The 27604-nt window shown below is 36.7% G+C and overlaps 1 protein-coding gene across 1 annotated transcript in view; it reads right to left on the reverse strand.

The window, feature by feature from the left end:
- Window positions 1-507: 507 nt before the first annotated feature.
- Window positions 508-27604, reverse strand: part of chd4a (chromodomain helicase DNA binding protein 4a) — a 31341-nt gene continuing 4244 nt past the window's right edge. The window contains exons 4-41 of the mRNA XM_058752930.1: window positions 27326-27553; window positions 27110-27228; window positions 25647-25903; window positions 24549-24673; window positions 24148-24283; window positions 23186-23355; window positions 22808-23041; window positions 20530-20733; window positions 20194-20405; window positions 19968-20099; window positions 19095-19194; window positions 18792-18983; window positions 16573-16773; window positions 16335-16472; window positions 16110-16231; window positions 12764-12937; window positions 12544-12685; window positions 11447-11578; window positions 10178-10295; window positions 9941-10065; window positions 9761-9853; window positions 9540-9678; window positions 9277-9446; window positions 8350-8527; window positions 8150-8236; window positions 7958-8049; window positions 7738-7871; window positions 6896-7040; window positions 6598-6760; window positions 6402-6514; window positions 5630-5867; window positions 5435-5497; window positions 5188-5343; window positions 4334-4442; window positions 4093-4225; window positions 3814-4009; window positions 3563-3726; window positions 508-741 (exon numbers count right to left, since the gene is read on the reverse strand). Coding sequence (XP_058608913.1) covers window positions 730-741; window positions 3563-3726; window positions 3814-4009; window positions 4093-4225; window positions 4334-4442; window positions 5188-5343; window positions 5435-5497; window positions 5630-5867; window positions 6402-6514; window positions 6598-6760; window positions 6896-7040; window positions 7738-7871; window positions 7958-8049; window positions 8150-8236; window positions 8350-8527; window positions 9277-9446; window positions 9540-9678; window positions 9761-9853; window positions 9941-10065; window positions 10178-10295; window positions 11447-11578; window positions 12544-12685; window positions 12764-12937; window positions 16110-16231; window positions 16335-16472; window positions 16573-16773; window positions 18792-18983; window positions 19095-19194; window positions 19968-20099; window positions 20194-20405; window positions 20530-20733; window positions 22808-23041; window positions 23186-23355; window positions 24148-24283; window positions 24549-24673; window positions 25647-25903; window positions 27110-27228; window positions 27326-27553 — 5646 coding nt within the window. The 3' untranslated portion in view covers window positions 508-729. The remainder of the gene's footprint in view (window positions 742-3562; window positions 3727-3813; window positions 4010-4092; window positions 4226-4333; window positions 4443-5187; window positions 5344-5434; window positions 5498-5629; window positions 5868-6401; window positions 6515-6597; window positions 6761-6895; window positions 7041-7737; window positions 7872-7957; window positions 8050-8149; window positions 8237-8349; window positions 8528-9276; window positions 9447-9539; window positions 9679-9760; window positions 9854-9940; window positions 10066-10177; window positions 10296-11446; window positions 11579-12543; window positions 12686-12763; window positions 12938-16109; window positions 16232-16334; window positions 16473-16572; window positions 16774-18791; window positions 18984-19094; window positions 19195-19967; window positions 20100-20193; window positions 20406-20529; window positions 20734-22807; window positions 23042-23185; window positions 23356-24147; window positions 24284-24548; window positions 24674-25646; window positions 25904-27109; window positions 27229-27325; window positions 27554-27604) is intronic.

Below are 27604 nucleotides of genomic sequence, written 5' to 3' on the forward strand. Positions count from 1 at the left end.
CATCAAACTGCTGAAACTAGTAATTTAACAAAATCCTTTGTTATCAGCTCTCCTATGCAGTTTGTGGTTTCTTCATCAGAACAGATTGAGAGAAATTTAGCATTACACTCCCTAATGGATCCTCAGCAGTGAATGGGTGCCGTCAGGATGAGAGTCCAAACAGCTGATAAAACATCACAGTAATCCACACGACTCCAGTCCATCAATTAACAGCTGGTGAAGTGAAAAGCTGTGTGTTTGTAAGAAACAAATCAACATTAAGTTATTTTAACTTTAAATTGTCACTTTCAGCTAAAATATGACTCCTCTATCCAAAATATTGAATCAGGAGAGAAACATGCACAGATCAAACACTGTTGTTTGGACTCTCATTCTGACGGCACCCATTCACTGCTGAGGATCCATTGGTGAGCAAGTGATGTAACGCTACATTACACAAATCTGTTCTGATGAAGAAACAAACCCATCTACAATAATACTACAACATGAATAAAAGGAACAGAAACCTTTTTATTGAACAGTTTTATTGAGGTCCCAAAAACCATCATCAACAATATTATGTAAACAATATTAATTAGGAAAATAAAAAACAACAGCTCAAATATCCACAGCCCCCAGGTTTGAGCGGACAGTACGAGGGGTGTGTATTCAAGCTAAGACGAGATATCATGTGCAATCAGGAATGTAGACATGGTGTGCGGCGCTCTGTGGACTGGCGTCTGCTGCAGGCTACTGCTGGACCTGGCAACGTGAACACAGACAAAACCAGTTATTAACAGAGCAATGATATGCGACAACTCGAAGGAAAAACTGCAGCATGAGGCTTTATTCAATATTCAGTCTTTTCATGACTGAAATACAGCAAGTGCCTAAAACACTGACAATGTCAAAGTCTTTTTTACCATTTTATTTCTGTACTTGTTACCGTCTATAATTTATGTATGGATAGATGTGACATTGAGCTCAATTTAGATGTCACATAACTTTTTTGTTACATGGGGGAAAGACTACATCCTGTGGTTTCGGTCAATAAAATGCATGGCCTCAGGTTTTACTTCGAAAACACACCCTAATTCAGAGCATGTCAAGTTAGAAATTGAATGATTTCTCTGAAAACATTACTGGTGACTCTTTTACAGACTTAATATGTAACGGATCTACAACTAACTGAACTTAAAAATAAAAATGTTAATGTTTTTTTTTTCCATTACTGCTGTGGCTTTTTATTTTCACTTAGTCTTTCCTCATTTAGTTGTGTTTATGCCATTTGCCATCTTTAAAAATAAAATTCTATAAATATAAATATTACATGTAAACAAATTATACATGAAATATTACTTCTATATTTGTTTAACTTCAATATATTTATAAAACACCTTTTGGAAAAAAAAAACATTTCCTCATTTAGTTGGATTTAAAAATTCCACTTGTCGGGATGAATAATTGAAAATAAATATTTATATATTCATATACTAAAATTATACAAATATATACATTTAATAAAATACTATACGTTTTACTCTAATACTTTCTAAAACTGTTATAAAACACTTTTGCTTGTGTATACAATTCAAAACTTACATTAATTTTTTAAATAGAATATACAGTGAGGAAAATAAGTATTTGAACACCCTGCTATTTTGCAAGTTCTCCCACTTAGAAATCATGGAGGGGTCTGAAATTGTCATCGAGGTGCATGTCCACTGTGAGAGACATAATCTAAAAAAAATCCAGAAATCACAATGTATGATTTTTAACTATTTATTTGTATGATACAGCTGCAAATAAGTATTTGAACACCTGAGAAAATCAATGTTAATATTTGGTACAGTAGCCTTTGTTTGCAATTACAGAGGTCAAACGTTTCCTGTAGTTTTTCACCAGGTTTGCACACACTGCAGGAGGGATTTTGGCCCACTCCTCCACACAGATCTTCTCTAGATCAGTCAGGTTTCTGGCCTGTCGCTGAGAAACACGGAGTTTGAGCTCCTCCAAAGATTCTCTATTGGGTTTAGGTCTGGAGACTGGCTAGGCCACGCCAGAACCTTGATATGCTTCTTACAGAGCCACTCCTTGGTTATCCTGGCTGTGTGCTTCGGGTCATTGTCATGTTGGAAGACCCAGCCTCGACCCATCTTCAATGCTCTAACTGAGGGAAGGAGGTTGTTCCCCAAAATCTCGCAATACATGGCCCCGGTCATCCTCTCCTTAATACAGTGCAGTCGCCCTGTCCCATGTGCAGAAAAACACCCCAAAGCATGATGCTACCACCCCATGCTTCACAGTAGGGATGGTGTTCTTGGGATGGTACTCATCATTCTTCTTCCTCCAAACACGTTTAGTGGAATTATGACCAAAAGTTCTATTTTGGTCTGATCTGACCACATGACTTTCTCCCATGACTCCTCTGGATCATCCAAATGGTCATTGGCAAACTTAAGTCGGGCCTGGACATGTGCTGGTTTAAGCAGGGGAACCTTCCGTGCCATGCATGATTTCAAACCATGACGTCTTAGTGTATTACCAACAGTAACCTTGGAAACGGTGGTCCCAGCTCTTTTCAGGTCATTGACCAGCTCCTCCCGTGTAGTTCTGGGCTGATTTCTCACCTTTCTTAGGATCATTGAGACCCCACGAGGTGAGATCTTGCATGGAGCCCCAGTCCGAGGGAGATTGACAGTCATGTTTAGCTTCTTCCATTTTCTAATGATTGCTCCAACAGTGGACCTTTTTTCACCAAGCTGCTTGGCAATTTCCCCGTAGCCCTTTCCAGCCTTGTGGAGGTGTACAATTTTGTCTCTAGTGTCTTTGGACAGCTCTTTGGTCTTGGCCATGTTAGTAGTTGGATTCTTACTGATTGTATGGGGTGGACAGGTGTCTTTATGCAGCTAACGACCTCAAACAGGTGCATCTAATTTAGGATAATAAATGTAGTGGAGGTGGACATTTTAAAGGCAGACTAACAGGTCTTTGAGGGTCAGAATTCTAGCTGATAGACAGGTGTTCAAATACTTATTTGAAGCTGTATCATACAAATAAATAGTTAAAAAATCATACATTGTGATTTCTGGATTTTTTTTTTTAGATTATGTCTCTCACAGTGGACATGCACCTACGATGACAATTTCAGACCCCTCCATGATTTCTAAGTGGGAGAACTTGCAAAATAGCAGGGTGTTCAAATACTTATTTTCCTCACTGTATTTTAGTAAAAATCCTAATTGCTGTCTGCTATCTTAAAAGAAATATGAATATTAAAAACACAAATAAATAAATAAAAAATTCCAAAAGTGTGTTAATTTTATATTAAATTAAAAAGGTAAACTTTTTTTTTTTTTTACTTTAATATATTTTTATATATTCACCTTAAAGATGACATCTGTACCCATCTCCATCCATCCAACTCTACACACACACACACACACCCCTTAAAGATAACATATAAATCTAATGCATAATTCAGCTTGCAAACAGGCACAATTTTCAAAATACAACTATAGACTTTGAAAATCTGATAGAGTCCAAGCTAAATTCCCAGCAGTACAGGTAGGTGATTGTGTACCTGCTGAGACTGTATGTCTGGTCCTCTGCTGGCCAAACGGCTGAGAATGTTTCTTTCAGACATCTGCAGCCTCACGGCGACAGGAGGTATCCTGGCGATGGTGGCCGGGAGTCGAGTGACATCTGCTTTCATGTCACTGAGCAACTCTTCTAGCTGTTTCAGTACTGTCAGAAACACACACAAGAAATCAGTAAGCGTCAGCTTCTTGATGAGTCAGAAGTTGAAAATTAAAACGAGGTCAGATGACGCACCTTTATGTAGGACGGCGTTGGCAGGTTTGTTTCCGGACATGGATTCCTTGCTCAAGTGCTGGTGGGACTCGGCCAGACACTCCACTTCACTGAAGCGTGTGTTGAGAGCCATGGAGGGGTGAGAAGGGTCTTCAGTCATGTTCAGATACGCAGCTCTGCGCAGCTGTTCTTCAATCACCAGAGCCTGCTCAAGCAGCTACAGGAGACAAACAAAAACGGTCTTACTAACTCCAATGTCTTCACTTACGTAGAAGAAAAATTCAATTCTTTTCATTATACCTTGAATCTCCTGGCCAGAAACTTGTTCTTGATCTCCAGGAAATTTCCTCTGTTGATCTCTCCCTTGAAGGGCTCGTTAAGAATGGCGAATCTGATGTCATTCTGAATATCTTGCCAACGAGCGTAACCGTGTCTGAGACAGTGAGTTGAGGAAGATCTCGTGCTCCGCTCGTCATTGAACGCATCTGAAAGACACTCACATCTGTACTTGCACGCTGAAAGCTGGCTTTTTTAAGGATACTGTATGATGCCAGCAAGTAGCCAGTAGTCGTGGCGACGATGCCAGATCTCATTGGTCTTCTTGGTGACTGTAGCGGCTCGTTCCTCATTCTGCCACAGGGAGTGTAATTCTGTGAAAAAATACAAATAAGATGTAGTACAAATGCTCAAACTTATGGCATGTTGGCAAGTAATTATGTTAAGACTGATATAATTTTGCCTTTTTAGCATTTAATAATAATATTTAAAAGTAAAATACAAATTTTTGTTGTTCAGTGAATCATAAATGAAGAGTTAAAATAAATAGTTAAAATAATAAAATAGTTACAATATTTAAAATAGTTACAATAAATACATAAAATCAAATTAATAATATAAATACATTATAGTTAATTAATAGGTAATTTACTAATTAATGGCCAATACAACACTAATAGCTAATGTGAATAGTTAAAATAGATTTAAAAAAATTAAATAAAAGTTAAAGTAGTTCAAATAATACAATTAAAATAAAAGTTAAAATAGTTTAAAAATAGTTTAAAAAACAAACAGATTAAATGAAATTAAAATAGTTCAAATAAATGTATATAACTTTTAAACAAAATGCAGTTCAAAGTGCTTTTCACAGTAGAAACATCTAGAAAACATTAGGAAGGTAAAAGCATAATTATTTTAAAAACAGAGAAAATGAATGGGGAAAAGAAAACAATGACTTACAATATATTAAATCAAAAGCTGCATCTTTAAAAACTAGTCAGCTAATCAAGGTTCCAAGTTTTTGGGTCATAATGTCTAAAACATCTTTACCTAATTTTAAATCTAGTACAAAACCTGAGAAGAATTTCTAAAATAGACCGTCTGAACAGGAGATCTTACCAGTAAATCCTCCATCTGCGATGTTGAACATGAACCGTGTTTTGGCTTTCTTCCTCTCTTCGGTTGCTGCTCCTGCTGCGCTTTCTTTGGCACTCTCTCCGTTCTGCAGTTTCCCCGCTTCCTCCGTCTTACCAGATTCCTTCTCTTCCTTCTGACCTGGAGCGAAATGAACAACAAAGTTAGTAAAGTGTGTAGGTGAGATCCACAAATTACATTATCATTCCAGATCCAGTCAGGTGGTACAAACCTTTCTTCTCATCTGTAACAGGGGTAGTGTCCATCTTTTCAGGTTCATCGTCCTTCTTTTCTCCTGAAAAAAAAAAAAAAGCATATGAACAAATTAGCAACTGTATGTTCAGACAAAGTACATTTTTGATCCCATTCAACCCTGAAAACCCATATTATCAAGGTCAAATGGGTTGGAAATGCCATTTTTGTTCACCTTTGGTGTCTGAAGTTTCCTTCTCAGCCTCAGATCCTTTGGGCTTGCTGTCGATGGTCTTCTCATCAGCGTCTCCAGACTTCACTTTCTCTTCCTCTTTCTCATCTTGCTTCCCATCAGCTTTGTCTCCCTCTGAAGAGGATTCAGGCGTTTTGTCCTTCTCCTTCTCCTCTTTGTCTTTGCTTTTGTCTTCAGAAGCAGAAGAAGCTTCGTCATCTTCATCAGGAATGGCAATGACCTTTTGATAAGAAGAAACAGAATTAGCTTATTAACAATCAAACATAACAGTCTTTCTGTGTCATGGAAATCTCTATTTCAATTCTTCTGTTCAATCCGTCGAGGTCAGACGTGAGTAAAAACATGAACACACAGGAGAGGCTGCTTTTTAGTATAAATCGAAATCAAAGTTGTAATTCCAATTGAAACAGACGGTTTTTTAATATCTAATACTGCTTGTTTTAAAGCAATCGATTTGACTGGAGTGCTGAAATTGCGAGCTGCTGCAATCACCTTCATCGCTATGATCAGATGCTTTCTTATCTGCTGTTTTCTCACCACTGTCATATTTGTTGAGTGTTTATTTCATTGGTGAAATTAAAGCGTGCAGCACGTTTATATTCATCGAACCATCACTCAGCAGTGTAAGCGGAGTCAGGTTGTTACACTAACAGTAATCGCTGCTTTATATATTAATCCCCAAGCAAAGAACAAAATAACTTAACCATGAGTGTGTCAGGCTTTAAACAGATCCAGACAGTTTGTTTGTACTCACTTCATTGTCTTTATTCTCACTTGCGTCCTTCTCACCGTCTCCATTTTTCACCTTTTCTTTATCGCCATCTTTTCCACTATCTTTTCCACTATCTTCTGCTTTGGAAACACCATCTGTTGAACAAATAATCAAAGGATTAATATTAACAGCAAGCTTATATTAACAGCAATCTGAGAGGTTGTGGCATATGCGGTACCTGGAGCAGGTGTGTTGGGCTGAGTGTCCGCTGGAGTGCCAGTAGAGGGCGTTTTGCTGGGGGAATCAGGCTGACTGCCGATGGTGGATGCTGTTTTATTTTCGTTCAGCTCCATCATCCAGGGCATTGACCACTGACCGTTCACATGCTCGAACTCTTGTACCTGAAAAAGGAAGACAATTAGACATCTACACAAAATGGATTTTGCTATTTGTGCATCTTGCAAATTTCATATGATCTGTTTGTAAACTCCTTGGCTTTTGTACTGCATGTTAACTACAATACATCACTCATTTACCTTCTTTCTGATCAACGACATCACACCAATACGAGTAAGGACGTGTTGCCGTGACAGTCCCTCCCGGGGAACGCCATCGGCAAAGCTTTCAGCACCATCTGCACCAGGCTCACACAAGTGCCGCATAAAGAGTGAGACGTAAGCCCTGAGACAAAGCAGACATTGACAATACCATTAGAACCAGTTCACAGATCTAAGACACCCAGAGTATGAATATTTAGCTAGGATTTTATGTATTTATTTTTCTAGGAGCCTTTTGCTTATAGATAAATGTCTCCAAACAACAAAAAATGGAGTTAATGTGATTAACCTGACCGCAACATAAAAAATACATATATTCCACTAAATGGAAATATATAGTCATATACACTACTGTTTAAAGATTTTGTTAATGTTTTTGAAAGAAGTCTCATGCTTTATGCCATTTTATGCCATTACTCCAGACTTCGGTTTGATTAATTTAATGCATCTTTGCTGAAAAGCATTAATTTATTTTTCCAAAAAAAAAAAAAAAAAAACACTTTTGAACCGTAGTGCAAATTTGTATGTTAAACATTTTAATTACGAAGAAAACACAAGAGTTTAAACCTGTAACTATGACTTCTTGCAATCTTTTAAATAAACTCATGCTCACAGTTTTCCGTTTCCTGTGAAATATTTTTAATCTGGTCACAACCTTAAAATACTTACAAAACACCCTCAAAAATAAAGTTAGGCCAAGAACCGATGACATCTTGCACAGTTTGTAACTAACACAAATCATATATTTTTTCCCCATTTATATAATATTCGTAACCTAGTTGTAAACTTAAACAAAAAACACTAAATGAGCTCAAACTTACTTGAACTCCTTCTCTGATTTGCCACGCAAGTCTCTGACCAGCCACTGGGTTGTGAAGGCGTCCTGAGGCGGCATTCCATAACGCATCACTGCATTCAGGAAGGCCTTCCTCTGACGAGCATTGAAACCCAACACCTGCCAAATCCAAAGAGTTTTAGCATGTTAAACTCAAAACACATGAGTTAAAAAAAAAAAACAAATCCCAGGTATCCTTCACTCACCTCAATGTTGCCGCTCACTCTGGCCAGCAGGGGGGGCAGGGGTTTGTCTTTGTCGTTTCGGAGGCCTTTCCTGTTGGGTCGCCGTGAATTGGCTGCAAGTAAACAGTGGAAAAATTGGGCTCAGAAAAGGGGTTTAAACGTTTAAAAAAAAAAAAAAAATCCTGTATTTGATCATTGTCATGCTGGTCTCACCTTCTGTTCGTTCGTCAAAGTCCTCGTCTCCTTCCTCTGAAGCAACAGAGTAATCTGATTGGCCATCAGACTGATCATCCTGCCAGTCTGTAATGAAACAAGAAACATGATTAACATTTAAACTTAAAAGCACTTTCAACGGCTGTTTATATCAACCTGGACAAAACGCTTCAAGTGTGGTTTATTAGCTCATCTCTCACCTCTGTCCTCCTGAGAGCCGTCGTTGTAGTTGACCTGTTTGCGGATTCGCTTGCCCTTGCCCAGATTACGAGCCAAATCCTCCTGCTGCTGCTCGTAATGGTGTCGGAGCAGTTTCTCCCAGTAATCTGGATCTACACTTTCCTCCTGCTTGATGATCTCCCTCTGAACTTCCTCTTCCTGAGGGAGGAGACAGGAAACAGTGAAAAAGAGCAAGAGATGGTAAAAATTACATTAAACCATCAAGCTTTTATTTTGGAAGAAAACAGCAGGAGACCTTAAAGTTTCTCTTGTGTTGTAAACACAAGGTTTATGTGAGACCCTGGACGACAAAACCAGTCTCAAGTGTCAATTCTCCTGGGATTTGTATGTCATCTGAAAGCTGAATAAATAAGCTTTCCATTGATGTATGGTTTGTTAGGATCAGACAATATTTGGTCGAGATACAACTATTTGAAAATCTGGAATCTGAGGGTGCAAAAAAATCTAAATATTGAGAAAATCGCTTTTAAAGTTGTCCAAATGAAGTCCTTAGCAATGCATATTACTAATCAAAAATTAAGTTAAGTTTTGATACATTTACGGTAAGAAATTTACAAAATGTCTTCATGGAACATGATCTTTACTTAATATCCTAATGATTTTTGGCATAAAAGAAAAATGGATAATTTTGACCCATAAAATGTATTTTTGGCTATTGCTACAAATATACCCCAGCGACTTAAGACTGGTTTTGTGGTCCAGGGTCACATATGTGCTTCTCATTACACATTTCTGAAGATGGTTGGAAGATATTGCATTCCCAAAAAGCACGTTATAAGCAACACTAAGCCATATCACGATTTTGCTTTAATTGCTGATTAATCGTGCAATCCTCGTGCCAGCTGTTATCCAACATGTCCAGCAGCCCCCAGTGCTCTGACACTCACCGCTTCCTCCTCATCCTTGACCACATACTGAGCCACTTTGAAGGAGCTGAGATACTCGTTCATGCTCTGGAGCTCGGTGTCATCTGTGGCGTCCTGGTTACGATCCAGCAGCCGGTCGATGGCTTTGTCATCATAGTGAATCACGCTGCTGTCCTCTTCTTTATTCTCTCCTTAACAGACAAACACAACCAGTTTCAACATCAGTTCTTTAGGTGAGAAACTGTATTGGTATAAAGTAAAGAAGTTTGTAACTCCAGCCACACCTTCTCCATCGTCTTTGAAGAGCTCCTCTGTCCCAAATTTGAGAATGTCATCAAGCTCCTGTTTGGACATCGAACCGGTCTTTGAGCCCAATCCAGGACGCACAACCAAGTGAGTCAACATCATCTTCTTCTTGGCCACCTTGAGATTAAATATAAACCAGTCAGTTTAGATTCAAAAGACAGTGTTGGCAAAAAATATTTAAATAAATATTGTAGTGTACCTGAGTAATTCTCTCTTCTACAGAGGCTTTGGTTACAAAGCGGTAGATCATAACTTTCTTGTTTTGACCAATCCTGTGAGCTCTGCTAAAGGCCTACAAGAGAAAACACCAACCACTAGTGTGGATGAATTTACCAAGTCAGATCTTATTATACGATTTTTTGCTGATGCCTGATCTCACCTGAATGTCATTGTGAGGGTTCCAGTCAGAGTCGTAGATGACGACGGTGTCTGCGGTTGCCAGATTGATACCCAGACCACCGGCTCTGGTCGACAGCAGGAAAACAAACTGGGGAGCACCAGGGGCTGTAGCAGGAAAAATCCAATTCATTATGACACTTAGAAATGGAGTTTATACAAAGCAAGAGAGAACAAATGTACAAGCCACATCAGTTACATAGCATAGCTCTGGTCTCACCATTAAAGCGGTCAATGGCTTCCTGTCTCATGCCTCCCGTGATGCCTCCATCAATGCGCTCATATTTGTAGCCCTCGTTCTCCAGAAAGTCTTCCAGCAGGTCCAACATTTTGGTCATCTAGAGAAGAGGCACAAAACCTGTCAAACTCCTGCTGTGCATTAGAAATAGCCATTTTTGAAAAACAAAAAATACAGTAAAAACAATAATGTGAAATATTATTACAATTACAATTATTTTCTATTGAAATATATTTCAGAATGTAATTTATTCTTGTGATGCAAAGCTGAATTTTCAGCATCATTAATCCAGTCTTCAGTGTCACGTGGTCCTTCAGAAATCATTCTAATATGCTGATTTATTATCAGCGTTGAAACTGTTGTGCTACTTGTGTTACTTTTTTCTTTGATTAATAAAAAGTTCAAAAGAACAGCATTTATTCAAAATAGAAATCTAACAATATAAGTCTTTACTATCAATTGTATCCATTTAACACATCCTTGCTGAATAAAGTTTCTTTAACTTTCTTTATTCTTTAAAAAAGAAAGAAAAAAAAATTCTGACCCCAAACTTTTGAATAGTGTTTATTCAAAATAGAGATTGTGTTATAATATACACTGTTCTTTTTAACTTTTTATTTATCAAAAATATCACAGGTCCCAAAAAATAAAATAAATCAGCATATTAGAATGATTTCTGAAGGATCATGTGACACTGAAGACTGGAGTAATGATGCTGAAAATTCAGCTTTGCTTCACAGGAATTAATTCTATTTTAAAGTATATTAAAATAGAAAACATTTATTTTAAATTGCAATAATATTCCACAATATTTTGTGAAATAATATTTAGTATTTTTTTTATACAGCCTTGATGAGCATAAGAAACTTCATTTAAAAAAAAAAAAAAAAACACTTTACTGATCCCAAACTTTTGAATGGTAATGTAAAAAATGTTTTCTCAGGTAACCTAAAATCTACATCATTTAGTTACATCAAGGGTCAAATCAAATATAGCACATTAAAGTTAAGTTACACACTTGTTTGTGTGTGTGCTGTACAGGGTATATTCAGGTGCCGAAATATCCACTCAATAGAGAAAAGTTTCGCTCAGCAAGAAAAAAAAATTAGAGGGAACACTGCTGATATGGTGTTCAAAAAACATTTCTTATCACTGTTGACAGGATTGATATTTATTTTTTGGGGGAAAAAAAGGCTTTGCCTCAGAGATAAGAGGTCAAGCAAGCAAGTAAATATATAAATGCTCGTTTACCTGAGAGAAAATGAGCACTCTGTGTCCGCCCTCCTTGAGTTTCCGCAGCATCTTCTGCAGTAGCAGCAGTTTGCCAGAAGATTTAGTCAAGTTGCTGCCTTCGTACATCCCAGTGGGCATCTTGGCAGCTTCCTGTTTCACACAGCCAATCAAACGACATCTCGATCTTTTCAATTTCATCAATATGCAATTTACTCAAACATCACATAATATGACACGTTGTTGGTCTGATATTAACTCTTTCCCTGCCATTGACGAGATATCTCGTTCTAGGTGTATTATGGTAAGGAAAGCCCTAGTGCACGTCCTGAATGAGTTACGAGACTTCTGGGTCTTTAGGGTGCAAATAGAAGACGATCGGCATAAATGGAAGGATCAGAGAAAATGTAGATCATATATAGATCATATAGCCTATGTAGATCATGTTTTGACCATTTTGAATCTGATCGGGACGAAGTAGTCAGTGAGAGATGCATTTACAGACACAGAAACATCAGTCGTTGCAACCGATTTGTCGATATGAAGAGGGGTGTGTGTGTGTGTGTGTGTGTGTGTGGGCGCGATCTATCTATCTGTATGCAAGTAAATATGTATGCATGTGCGTGCGTGCACAGTATATGTATGCATATGTATGTATGTAGCCTGTGTGTGTGTATAATCATATGTATGTATATGTTTGTGTGTGTGTCTGTTTGTTCTGTTTATTGAATGCAATTTAAATTATTCATATAATTATTTACAGGTGAAAGAATATGACATCTGAATGCATTTTGCTTGAAAATGCACTACTTTGATAAAAATGCATTTTTCTCAGTTTTTTGTCCAAAATGTTGTATTTTTGATGGAACCCATCTGCATTCAAATGGTGATAAAACATGAACACATGAAGATAGAATAAAAAAAGTTTCTTTTTGTTTAAAAGCAGAGGCTTGGTTCTTTATTTTGTTATATAATATGTTCTTATATTCATAGCAGAAAATATTCTGAGGGCCGTCAAATTTAGGTGAAAATCATCAAAAATGCTGGTGGTGGCTGGCAACTTTTTTTAAAAACGCTGGCAGGGAAAGAGTTAAAGGCACAGAAAAAGAGGACCGTACCATAGCAGCAACGGGGAAGAGATATGGATGATTACAGCACTTCTTGAGGTCCATAACGACGTTCAGCAGAGAAACCTGGTTTCCTCCACCCCGAGTGTTCAGAGCCTCAAAATTGCGGGTCAGGATGAATTTGTAATATTTCCTGGATTCACAGATGAAAGATTTAGAAACTCTGGCTCCTGTAACGTACTTCTCAGTCCATTCCTCATCACATACTCACTTCTGCATGGGGCTGAGCTCAACTCGGACGATGAGCTCTGTTTTGGAAGGCATGTGCTTGAACACGTCAGCTTTGAGTCTCCTGAGCATGTGTGGTCCCAGCATGTCATGAAGCTTTTTGATCTGGTCCTCCTTGGCAATGTCAGCAAACTCCTCCAAGAAACCCTCAAGATTACTGCAGAATGAGAGAGAAAGACGGTCTCATTTATGTCTGCAGATACCCAGGGGGCCACCAGATGGTGCTAAAGGGATCCATTTGAAATGTTTTTCAGGAACAGGATTTTTTTTCTTCCATAAAACTATATGCAGATTTTCAAGTATTCATTTATGCTTCCTTACAACTTACAAATATTCATAAATAGTTGCATGCTTCTATGAATGGAGTTTTCTATTGCCACGGTTGTTTTTCCTCACTGGTTGTTTGACAATTTATGTAAAGCTTTCCTGTAGCTCAAATAGTAGAGCATGGCGCTAGCAACGCCAAGATCATGGGTTCGATTCCCAGGGAAAGCAAGAGCTGATAAAATGTAAAAACTGTAACTTGAATGCAATGTAAGTCGCTTTGGATAAAAGCGTCTGCCAAATGCATAAATGTAAATGTAAATGTAAAGCAGGTTTGTAACATTTGTGAAGCTCTATACAAACAAATTCACATCGAAAAGATTTCTATTACATTATTTGCAAAAATTATTTGTAAAAAAAATACAAATTAATACTACTACTACTACTAATAAATATTTATAAACAAATTTCATCCAGATTAAAATTTTTTAAAACAAATTTGTATTTGTTGTTTAAAATAAGTGCACTGTGAGATTCATTTAACTCATTTTAATTTAGTAATTTTATATAGGTCTTTCGAAGACATGAAAAATAATAATAATAAAAAATAATAATTAAGGGGTGTAACAGTACACGTATTTCGGTTCGCACGCATGTGTATGAATACAATTATATATATACACAAATATATATTTTATATATATATATATATATATATATATATATATATATATATATTTTTTTTTTCCCAGGAAATTCAAACAATAAATGGCGTTTTGACAGTCTTTGTGGCATGACAGATCGCTGTATAAACGCCTTTGAGAGCCTTTTCTGAAACGTGCTGGTATAAACCCAACACAAGCATTGACTCAAGCGGCAGCGATCAGCTCCGGTTCCCGGTCTGAGCCAGGAATAAACATGACTTAACATCTCATGCCTCATGTAATTGCTCAATCAGTGTTTCAAGCGTGGAAAGACATCAACAAAACAGCGTGGTAATAAAATGTCACGTAGCATTTAATAGAGGTCGACCGATTCATCGGTTTTGCCGATTAATCGGCACCTATAGTTGATTGCCACAACTATCGGTTATCGGCAAAAATCCATGCCGATAGTTTTCCGGTTTGCAACCGTTGCTGGAGTGGCTGAGAAGGGTCCGCTGGCATTATACAGTGCGAGAGTGGCCTCTAGAGGCGGAAATCACTGACAGCACGTGTTATTTATTTTGACGCGCTGCACAGAGCGGGAAACTCCAGATGCGCATTTAAATACAGCCGACAGAAAAGCCTGCCGCGGAACAGAGCGCCATTCACATAGTTTTCTATTAAATTACATTATATTTGTCCCAAATCGTTGTGAATGTATATAATAACTTCACCCTAGGCTATAAATTATGTATTGTGCATTTTTCAGCAAAACGTTTGTCTTTCTGTGGCTCTAATAAAGTCGGTATGCTTCATATAGAGAGCTGTAATAGATTGCGCGTTCTCTTTCCACTTGCTCTGTTTTTTTAAACACCGAACTTCAAACTCATTTATGCCACATTGTTCATTCTTGAAGCAAACTTATGTCCGTTTGGTGATTTAAATAAATTGTTTTAGACCGCCACTTGATCTGAACGCAAAGCGTCTGGTGTGTGTGTGTGTGTGTGATACCTCTGAGTTCTCCTAGACGCAGCGCTGCGCGACTAACTTTTTTTTTTTTTGATTAGATAATTATCAAGTGTTAAAAAATAGAAGCAAATAAAGTGTGTGAGTACACATACAATATCCATATGCATGTAATTTTAATGCTATGGCCTTGTGTAGATATTTAAACATGGCCATCTTTAAGCATGACTGTTGAAATTAAATGGTAACACTTAACAAAAAAAGTCCATTCGTAGCATTAATGAAAACTGTAGAAGTATTGTTCCTTGTTAGTGTTTTCATTTCAACATTCACTATTAGCTACTAATAGGCTATATTTTTACATTTTAAAGTTTCTTCTTTTAACATTAGCAAATTATGAAATAACTTAAATGATCAATATAGTAAATAATATTAATATTTTTATTCATTTACAAAGTATGGTTCAGTACTGTTGCTGCTTTTTTTTTTTTTTTAAATAGTAAAGCACTAGCTCTCTTTCAGTATCCATTTTGAAAACTATCGGTTGATTAATCGGTATCGGCCAGTGTGGTCCAACCTAGCTATCGGTATCGGTAAAATCCACTATCGGTCGACCTCTAGCATTTAATTTATCTCAGCAAGTCATCAGTGTCCACAGCTCCTTAGTTCATCATCGAAATTAAGTCTAGAGAGGAGCATTTTGCGAAAAATTACACCATATACTCATTATATTTCACGAAACCTGTTAGTCTTAATTATTTAATGTATGTTTAAATTAATCTGTTATGAAACATGCTATGACAGCCAATGTGTAATTGAATATATTTTAACAAATAACCTAGAAATTTTATTATTTATAAGTTAATTTAAAAACTGCATTTTGTGCAATTTACATGTTTGCATACAATTTTTTTTTTTTTTTTAAGTTGAGTGTTGATCATCTATTTAAAAATAAATAGTAATTAAATTTAAGTTTGGGTTAAGTTGTTAGGCCTAGTTGTAACCTTATAATGTAAAAGGGCTCCCTATAGTTAAGCATAAGCTGAGGTAGATTTATCACTAAGAAAATTTAAACTATAACTGAATATATTTAAAGAAAGAGCAACTTGATCAGTAAAACACTGTTTATTTATATAAAAAAAAAAAAAAAAAAAAAAAAAAAAGTCTAGTTTTCCCCCCTGCTGTACCGAAATCATACCGAACCATGACATTAAATCCGAGGTATGTACCGAACCGTCATATTTGTGCACCGTTACACCCCTAATATATATCTAAAATAAATATGAAAATTACAATAAATGATTATAACATGATTATAATAAATGAATTATACGTGTTATAATATGATTGTTATTTATATATTTAATTTCTTTATTTATGCAATACCATCACATAATATTAAACAGTATTTCAAGACAGCATGATCTTTAGATTTGAAATGAATCAGAAACGCACCTGAATCTCTCTGGTGTGAGGAAGTTGAGCAGATGGAAAAGCTCTTCTAAGTTGTTCTGTAGAGGAGTTCCAGTCAACAATAACTTATGCTGCAGCGGGTAGTTGTTCAGCACCCTGAAAAACTAAAAACACCACAGCAAAGCATTACAACCTCAAACCACCACAAAAATGTACCAATCAGTAATTTTAACTACATCATTATTGCATAATCTATGCTGATCTCACCTTTGACTGATTATTCTTCAGTCTGTGGGCCTCGTCAACTACCAAACAAGCCCAGTCGATGGAGCCCAGAACAGCCGTGTCAATAGTAATCAACTCATAGGAGGTCAACAGCACATGGAACTTCACGGAGGCTTCTTTCTGCACGACCATGAGGAAACGATCACTCATATATACATACATATGACTCAAGAGACTTAAAATTCTTCAAATGGAAAGAGTAGTTTTCCAACTCACTTACCTTCATCTTTGAGGGTTTCTTGCCACCGCGGATGGCGTTGTTCTCAAAGGAGAACTCGTTTTCTCTGATGACAGCCCTGCTGTCTTTGTCTCCGACGTATGTGACGACGTACATATCCGGGGCCCACATTTCAAACTCTCGCTCCCAGTTAATGATGGTGGACAGGGGGGCACTCACCAGGAATGGACCCTTCGAATGACCCTGGAGAACGAAGACACCAGCATTTTAAAACTGAAAAGAGACAATATTCTTTACAAAAGTAGTAACATAACATTCAATGGTTTGGCAACATTAAATTTTAACATGACATTTCTACACTTACAATACGTAACATACATAACATACAGCATTGTCTAAAAACAATCTTACCATTCCCAAAGTTTTAAATGGTAGTTTTTTTTAAAGCAAGCAAGGATGCATTAAACTGACCAAAATGGTCAGTAATGTTACAATAAGTGCTGTTCTTTTGAACTTTCTAATCATCAAAAGAAACCTGAACAAAGTAGAGGTGTCCCCGACTAAGGATTTTCATAGTTGAATCGCAATTTTCGAATCATGCGATAGTCGACTGATAGTCAAATCATATATTTGGGGGCGGGGCAAAATACATTACCAAGAGTCAAGTCAGACGTTCGACAGTCATAAATACACAGGGAAAATGTGTAACAGACGCCTCGCAGATACAAACGGGGTAAATAATGTTTTATGTTTTGATTAAAAGATAGTTAACATTAAACGTCAGCGAAACCCTTAAGAATTCACAAAATTTTTTTTTTTACAATAGTGCTCTCATTATAACGTTATGTATATGACCGTAGTTATAAAGTTCTGCATTTCTGTTTTGAGTTGCGCGCGCTGAAGATGACCAGTAGAATTAAGCATATGATAGCAGGTTTTAAATCAATGGGATTTAACTCATTTATCTCACATAGAATATGCTTCGTTATTTATATAACATAACGTTAATATTACAACTTATAGGCTATCTGCACAAAATGCCCCGAATGCACATGAACGCTTCTGCGCGGCTCTGAATGAACTCCTTTTGTGGACGCGTTCTTCACGCAATAACATGCAGAAACACAACTAAACACTAAAATAAAAAAATTAATTAAAAAAAATTACAGCGTTTTATTATAATAGTGTTCTCATTATAATTCTATGTATATGACAGTGCCAGTCATAGTTATTAATATTCTGCATTGTTGTTCTGCTGGCACCGTGCGCTGAAGAGATAATCACCGTATGTATAGTAGGCTACTACAATGAAGCGCTTTACTGCAGCGTAACAACCAAATGCATCTTATACGAGATAAATAATATATACACGACATAAATAAACCGACTGAAACATTTTGAAATCACTTGTACCCTTCAGAGGTAAATCTTCTCTGCCTGTGTCAATCTGAGTCTTGTTAAAGATTTAAATCCCTGCCGCCATGCTCCTCTGTTGGTGACGGATTAGAAAGCGAAACTTTAATCTATAGGGGAAGTTGGATTTATTCACACACGTTAAAATATTTATTTAAAGCTTCTTTCTTTTAACATTCTTATTTACAGCATTATCATAATAGGCTGTATATTAACTTATTGGGAGAAAACCGGTAGTTCGATGTGAAATCAGACACTGAGCACCCCAAAATGGCATGATCGTAACACCCTGCGAATATTCAACTGTGAGATTGGGAGTCGAATCACGAAGTTATCATGGTTTTTCACAAAAATATTAAACTGTTTTCAACACTGAGCATAAGAAATTTTTTTTGGAGCACCAAATATTAGAGTGATTTCTGAAGGATCATGTGACTGAAATAAGTTTGCCATCACAGGAATTTCTTTTTTTTTTTTTTTTTAATAATATTGTCACAATACTACTCTTTTTACAGAATTTTAGAAAATAAATGAAGCCTTTGTAAGCATTAGACTTTTTTCTTTATCTTGTTGATCCCTAAAGCCCCATTCACACTACAAGCAACACACATCGACAAAGCGACACGATCCCATTCATTTCTCATCCATTCAAAAGTCGCTGCTAGTGTGAATGGGGCTTAAGTTTTGAGCAGTAGTATAGTTATCCTTGGATTACAAGGATTAATAAAGCATAACCTATTTTAATTATTTGTTCTATTCATCACATAAAAAGCCAATAATGTCTTCTCATAACATTCTCATTCCAATAATGTCTTCTCTAGATTCTCATACCAAATAAAAGCACAAACCTCTTTATACAGTGAATAAAGGAAAACAGCAGTCTGCACGGTCTTTCCCAGACCCATCTCGTCTGCCAGGATGGTGTCGGTTCCCTGAGCCCAAGAGAAGCGGAGCCAGTTGAGCCCCTCCAGCTGGTACGGATGCAGCGTCCCACCCGTAGCATCCAGATACTCTGGTTGACGGTCAAATTTAATAGTGGGCTACAGGAGGATAAGAAATGGGTTTTAGCCATCGATGAGCAAGTGAATGGGGCAGCAGGGTCAAAAAGGTGCTGCAAGTAGTGTAGGATCAAAATAATAAAGCTCACTTACATCCACCACAGGGTTCTCAGGAGGTCGGTCCAGTTTCCGCATCTTTCCTTTGAGCTTCATCTTCTTTCCTGGTTTACCTTCATCACCCATCATCAACTCCCTTTAAGAGGGGGAAAAAAGATGAATCTGATGAGCATGTGTTTTCTTGCATACCAAACTGTGTTATTTAAATTTTTTGCATTCGAAAGCTAAAATAAAAAACTAGTATTAGACAAAAACACTTCCTAATTTATCAAGTTTAAGCTGAAGCATTAAAACTACTAACTGGAAATATTTTTAAATCTTAATTTTTTTTAAATTGAACTAAAACTAAAATAAAACAAAACAAATAGTAATACTTTAATTACATAATACATAAAATATTATGGAAACTGTAATAAACTAAAAATTAAAAGAAAAATTATAAATACATTTATTTAAAAATATTGATATAAACTTTAATAGCATAAAAAAAAAATTTTAACCAAAATAGTATCAAAGAGAAAAATTCAAAAAATGAAAACTGAAAATAGATTTTTAAAAATCCAATGCAAAATATTAATATAAATTATAATACTACATCAATAATAAATAAACTAAAACAAAAATAAATTAAACCTAAATAGCAATATTTTAAAAATGAAGTTACAAAAGCACATAAAATTACTAGAATTAAAAGGAAAACTAAAAATATGAATAAAGAAAAATCCACGTTTAAAAGTATAATATTATATAAATAATACTAAAATAACATTGTCAGGAATGACATAAAACATTTAAATAAAAAGCTTATATTAAAGAGTTCCATTATGTTACTTCACACTATTTTGGAAGTTAAATACTCTGCAAATGCTATTTTGCGTCTTTAACAGTAGTGTCCGTGCTCATGTATACCTGTGGTTCCAGTACTGCAGTTTGTAGGCGTCAAACTCTGGTATATCCATATCCTCTGCCTCCCAGGTGGCCTGATCGTAAGTTAAATCCCTCCACTTGATGAGGTAGTGACAGTTATTCTTCTTATCAACACTGAAAAGAAAAAAAACACAAGAGGTACGACGTGAGCAAAGCCATGAAACTGATCCAAAGTGATTCAATCCAAAGTTCTGGAAGCTCATCTCACCTATGGTTCAGGACACGGTGAATTATCATCCACTCCATCTTGATGCCGAAGCGGTAGTACTTCTCCTCCATCTTAGCATAGGTGGGATCTTTTTTCTTCCTCTTGTCGCTCTTCTCCTCCTCTCCATCGCCACCGAAGTCTATGGGTGGGGGTTCGTCCATGTCATTCTTGCGCTGATAGTTTCTGAACATCACCTGACAGTGCATCTCCAGCTAGAGAGAGCGAGAGAAGGTGCGGGCCAAGATTAGGACCAAGCAAACTAACTGAGTGTGAATTCAGCCTGAATATGGATTCAAAATGGCATTTTAAGACCAAAATAAGAACCAGAACAGGTACCTGCAGCTCAGAAACCCAGGAGCAGTGCCAGTAGGACATATTCTGCCATTTAACGAAGAACTCCCTCTCAGGGCGACCAGCCAATGGTTTGGGGTCAGGAGCATTAGCTGGGAGGCCACTGGGCCGCGGCACAGGGGTCGGGGGAGGAGGTTCACTCCAGCGCCAGGTCAGAATCTTCTGCACCTTACCTTTCATAGTAGGACACTGGAGGGAAAAAATGAGGTGTAAATTATTTCACGATACGCAAAGAGAAGTTTCAATGTGGAAACACTCAAACCTGTATTTCTTGTATACGGCTAATTAAATATATAGGCTACCTACCCAATTAAGTCTAAATATATTAAAAAGTGGACTGAAAAGAATAATACCCATACATTACTAATATCAATACGCATATTTCTTAAGCATGTTTATTTAAATGATCAATCAAAGCTAGGTTATTTGTACATTTGAATCCCAATTATTAATAAACAACATTTATATGAATTCTAAATTATATTATCAATGTCTAAATAATTAAAAAGTAGTTTCTTGCATATTAGAGTAGGGTTGGGTATCGTTTGTTTTTTTGTGCCAAATCGATACTTTTAAAACTGTACCGGTGCCTAAACGGTGCCTGAACCGATACTTAAAAATAAGAAAAAATTAAGAAAAATTACCAATTAATAATTGGATTGGCCATTAGCACTAAACACATGATGTCTTTTTTATTCATACTGGATGCCAGAGGGCGCCCTCGCACAAAAAATCCACATATCCAGTCACAGAAGTAGCGGAACTCATGAAGCTCCAGGAAATCCCCAATATGGACAAATGTGGATGTAACTGAGTAAACAAGATATAAACGTTTTGAATGATAAAACAAATACAATAAACACTCGACTACGACAATATATAGTTTATCTGTGTTATTCAAGCCATCTCTGGTATTTTCATAATAATTAAGTATATTTATAATCCATTGCCAATCGATGTATTAGTAGCCTATGGAACATATTTTCTGCCTCATTCTGTGACAAGAAGCTAAAGGAAGCAGATCACAAAAGGAAGCATTTAACTTTTATTGTGGACTAAAAAGGTTATAACGTTCTCTTTTGTTGGACAACAGGTTTAAAAATGTGAATACAAGAGAATTTTAGCTTTAGGCGTTTTAATTTAAGAATGTTTAGCTTAGCTAATTGGGCTACCTGCTGCCGTCAGAGCGAGTGTAATTTCTGCATTCACGCGCTCCTCGGATGCTCTCATTTCCAGAGTTGTGCTTTTAAGTCGGAATGTGAAAACAACACGCTCGCGTTACTACAAAGATTTGTTGGACTTGTATTAGAGCTTTCCAACTTCAGTTCACGTGCATTTTCTCAGTCGGGAAATTATTTTTCACATGAGGTGCCGGTGATGATGCTTCTTACGTTCGTTTTGGAGAAACAAAGGACAAATATTTCAATCGCTCACTCAGGCATGGCACTGAAATTCTGATTCGGTTCTAGTACATACCGGTTACATAGGTACAACGGCCATATTGGTACCAGGTTTCGGTACCCAACCCTATATTAGAGTCCCAATTACATTTACTTTTACTACTTATATTTGAATATTATTTATTATGATAGATTTGCATTTACAGTATCTTTGCCAAGTAGGCTATTTGTACATGCCATTTAAGTCTCAAATACATTTTTTTTTTAATTTATATAGTAATTATATTTACTATGCAGGTATATCATTTAAAATACATAAAAAGTATTAATTATGTTTATATATTGATGTTATTTACGTTTAAGTTAAGTTATAGGCTTTGTACACTATCCCAATTACATTTACACTTAAATATTATATTTATTTATTATGCATGTATATTATATAAAATATACAAATATTATATTTAGGAGATTTATATATTAAGTCACATTACGTTTATATGAATTATACTACAATTCAAAAGTACACTATTTGTACTGAATAAAACTATTTTGTAAATAAAACTTGGATTTATAATTATATTTTGTTTTGGTAGTACATTTATATTAATTTACAGTTATCTAAAAATATTATAGTACTACGCATATTATATAAAATATATTAATGGTATTACACTTATATATTACACAAAAGCAGGCAATTTGTATGCTATTTGAGTCTCCGACATGCGTTTTGCTGTAGTAACATTAATGATAAATCAATTAATAGATCAGTCGATTATGAAATTTCTGGAAAATTGAGATAGGCACATGTGACCCTTGACCTTTAAACATATTTACAATTTGTAACCCGGCTGACTCACAGTGCAGCGAGGGCAGATCCACTCTCCGTTGGGAATCTCGGGCAGCGGTGGGTTAAGGCAGTGGATGTGGTACGACGAGGGGCAGGAGTCACAGCACAGCAGCTCTCCGCCGTCCTTGCACACCCTGCAGAACTCCATGTGATGGTCGTCCTCCTCCGCCTCTCCTACCACCTCGTTATCCTCCTCGCCGTCTGACACCTCCTCACGAGCCTCCCACTGGATGCCCATCTTCTCCTGAAAGAGGAAGAGATGATGCTGAGCAAAGTGGCACATCAGGGCTTGACATACAGCTCTTTGGACAAAACTAAACATTTTATGGAAGCAGCTGCCACAGTTTTAGACTGAACTCATGTGGAGATTCAGAGTTGGTTCACTCACACAGTGTGGGCAGCTCCAGGTGCCCTCCGGTGCTTTCTCCATATCAGGGTCCAAGCAGACCATGTGATAAGCTCGCGGACAGGTGTCACAGAGAATGATCTCTCCTCCCTGCTGACAGACCTCACAGTAATCCTGATGATCCGTCTCATATCCATCACCATCATCATCACCTAGTAGAGAAAGAGAGAGAGATTACATCAACGACTGATAGTAAGACCCTGTGCTTTCTGTGATGTTTCTTTGGACGGAAATGCGGAATCCAGTTATAAAAATTGAATTAACAGTATAACACGTCATACCACTTCCAAGACATTGTAACAGAAATAAATATTACTACTGTACAGTTCTTTCTTAAAGTAATAATAAAATTAAAACTTTAAGGAATAACACCTTTTTTCTTCCATGTTTTAGTTTTAACAGTAAACATCTGGCATTCAGCATTGTTTGGCAAAAAATGTTACATTTTCATTTATGCAAAAAAAAAAAAAAAAAACATTGAATTGTTAATGTTTTAAGCCTTTATTTGATTCCTACTGTTTATCATAATAAATTTATATTAAATCATAAATAAAGAAAACAGGCACAACACAATTTCAAAAAAAAAAAAATTAAAAATTCATAAATGATTAAACTGTTAAAATTGCATGAATTCAATAGATCATATATATTTTTGATTAGTAAAAAAAATATTTAGATGGAAAAAAAGGATTTCATAGGGCTCTATATCAGTAATGTTGCCTCAAATGCATTTTTATTTTTAGGGCAGGATCTCTAATTTCACAAACACTTCACTGTAGGCTTTCCAAATCAGTTCTCTCATGAATGCAACAAAAAACAGAAAATCTTTGGTCTCTTCAGTTGCTCTCTGAAGGGGTTATGATGCAGACAAGGCCTTTCCTTGGCCTGATTAAGCCTATTAGTTATTCACAAGCATGGATAGAGAGAGAACACAAGATCCTCGCCTTTTTTAGTCTTCTTTTTGGCCTTCTTTTTAGTGCTGCTGCGACTACTGCGGCTATTTGATCCATTTGAAACGGACACACTGTTCATACTGCCATCATCAAAGTCACTGTCCACGTCAACATCGTCCTCTTCACTCTGAAAAAAAGAATTTGAAATAAAAAGGAGATCGAAGCTGAGAGAAATACACTGTGAGCCAGAAAACGACCAGAAAATTACTCGGATGTCATTAGCAAGACGCTATGTTTAAAATTAGAGCAGAGCAAAGAAAAAAAACAAAACAACATCGCTCATGGAAAAAGGTTAAAGGATAAGTGCAAAGGCAAGCTGGAGAAAAGAAAAAATATATATATAAATAAATAAATAATAATAAAAAAAAAAAAAGTAGAACTGAGGTTCTTACAGATGAGCGTTTCCTCTTGCTGTTGAAGCCTCCGAGTTTGATCTTCAGAGGAGCAACCTTTTTGGTCTTCACCTTCTTCTCTTGAGGTTTGGGAGCAGGTTTGGACTTCTTGCGTGCATTGGGACCTGAAATGCACAGGAATTAGCATTTCTTTCAACGCAGAACGCAAACAATGAGTGGCTAAGAACTCCTACATCACAAACCCTGTTAGCATGTAAAATCACCTATAAAGTATCTTGTTTATTGGATTTCTGAAGGATCATGTGACACTGAAGACTGGAGTAATGATGCTGAAAATTTAAAAAATTTAAAAATTACAGGGGGAAAAAATGTTTATAAAATCACATTTTAAAACATTCAAATAGAATACAGCCATTTAAATTTTAATAATATTCCAAATGATTACTGTATTTTTGATCAAATAAAATACAGCATTGGTGAGCAATAACATTTCTTCCAAAAACATAAAACCTCAAATGAGTGCATAAGATTTTGATTTTGTATTGTACTACCTCTGTGTTTAATGCATTTATCCACTTAATACGAGTACCTAATTTTTTTCTTTTTCTTTTTAGTAGCCTAGGATAAATATGCTTATTTTACCAAAATGTTGGGATCTGTAAGTTTTTTTTTTCCCTCAATTTACACATGTCTTAAATTTGCATTCACATACTTTGAAAACCTCAATTTCATACATTTTTATATGAGGTTCAGGTTTTCTGCACCAAAACTAATCAGCAGTCCATGTTTGCTTCCCTTTTTTGCACATGAAATGAGCAACAGCGGTTTGCTGTTGGGTCGAATAAGTGCCCCATTTTTAAATAATAGCTTAACCATTATAATGTGACAAGATCACAATTTAAAAACAATCTGCGGTGAAATGAGCTTCACAGCACAATGAAGTTGATGCAAAAGATCAAGGAAACCATGATTCCTCAACACAGCGAAAAACAACTGCTGGATGTCCAAAATAATACTGTTCAAACAAACGTCAAAACTGGGGAAAACAGCTGCTACAGCAGACAATCGCGCACTCACACGGAGAAAAAACAATCAGAAAAACACAAACTAAAAGAATTGAAACAAGTTTGCACCCACCCTTGCCCTCTTTCGTCTTGGCCTTGCGTACGGGAGCTGCTGGTGTGGGCTCGGCACTGATTTGGGCTCCGGTTGCAGCGGCTGGGGTTTCTGCCACCGTTTCAACAGTTACAGTGGCACTAGCGGCCGCCAGGGCTGTAGTGGCAGCAGCCGAGCCCCGCAGAGGGTTGTTAGTGCTGAACTCCCTCCACTTTGCTCCCAGAACCATCATCATTTTGGAAACAGCGATTTTGGGGTTTTTGGCAGCGATCAGAGGCCTGTGAGATTGAGGAAGGACATAATGGTTACAATTTAGGGGGAGATCCATTTAAATTGATGATTTTATTGCCATCATTCTTATGTTGGTTTAAAGCCAACAACATATTCCAGACCTGCATGTATTAACATCATGCAGCACTCCAAACAAGTCGCCTTTACTTATATAGTGCTTTATTCAATACAGATCGTTTCTTCATAGCACACTTCTGCAAACGTCTTAAAATATGAGTCAAAGCAGCTCTAAAAAAAGACAATAGTGTCTTTATTCAGCTCAAGGTTATTGCTGATTCAGTTCAGTAACTGTGTAAAAGTTCATAACTTATGAAACATTCAGCTTAAAAAGCAGCTCTACATAACATAATTGTGTGATTTTTCAGCTCAAGCTCAAGTTTTGTTCTCATCTGATAGTGTCAGTACAGTCAAATCAGTAATATAGTTCACCCAAATGGTAGCCGTTGACTTCCATAGTATTTTTACATAGTCAATGGCTACCGTCAACTGTTTGGTTACCAGCATTCTTTAAAAGATCTTCTTTTGTTCTCAACAGAAAAAAAGACACTCGTACAGGTTTGGAACAACTTGAGGGCGAGTGCATAATGACAATTTTTATTTTTCAGTGAACTATACCTTTAAGTGTCTTTTAAAACTCCAGCTAAGCAAGCCAAAGGTGACAGGGGAGAGGAGCCCAAACTTCAGTAACAGCATTGGAGAAAAACTACTACAGCAACAGTTAGACACGCATCTAACATACTTTTGTCAGAGTAGACACCAAGTTATCTATGATTATGCTGAGCAAATATTGCAAGTTACGAGATACCACTTCTAATATGTCCACAAATGGAAAAAGCAGCAGTTAAAATCAGCATGAAACATTGAAATCATGCTTTGTGATGCATATCCGATTGAAACAGCTTCTCGAACGAGAAAAAAAAAAAGTCAGAACTTAATTTTGGTTCATTGGGATCGTTTTTGTTTGCTATTGCTGCGATTTCACGTGAGTGACAGCTTACTGTCCCACCATCACACACGTCATTAGAAAAGACGTCTAATTTGTTTAAAGATTATGAGGGCACATGGACTTTAATAAAAGTCAACTCATTTATAATAAACACATTCCATAAAAAATAAGTAATTTAATGGTGACTTTACTACAAAAACGTTCAATGATTGTTCTCATATTGGTAATGTGGGTAATGCGCTCATACCTGACGAACTGGCTGAAGGCTTTGTAGTTGGTCAGAGTCCTATAGTCTTCCTCAGTGAAGACATGATCGATGTCCTCCATACCCCAGGTATCCAAAAGCTGAGAGGAACTTTTTGGCTCCTTGAAATCAGTTCAGAAAAACACGTCTTATAGAACTGAGCGATTCGATTTATATTTACTTTGTCATGCAGTTAATTTAGCTTCCATATGAACTCACAGCATCGTCATCATCCTCGTCTTCCTCTTCCTCAGGTTCTCTCCGTTTTGAAGCGGCTGAGTTTCTGTCGGGACCAGAGCTGCTTCTTTTCTTGTCCTTTGTGGTGCCGGCTCTTTTCTTCTTTTTCCTGCCAGGTGTGTAGTCACTACCCTCGCTTTCTGAACGGTCTTCTTCACCATCGTCCAGATCAGGGCCTTCCACTGGCTCTGGAGAACTGATGCCGATATCCTGGAGAACACACAGGACGTATGTTTGATCAGTCTTGGATGCCGGTAAAAT

This window comes from Onychostoma macrolepis, chromosome 19 (assembly GCF_012432095.1).
Source record: "Onychostoma macrolepis isolate SWU-2019 chromosome 19, ASM1243209v1, whole genome shotgun sequence".
NCBI lineage: Eukaryota > Metazoa > Chordata > Actinopteri > Cypriniformes > Cyprinidae > Onychostoma > Onychostoma macrolepis.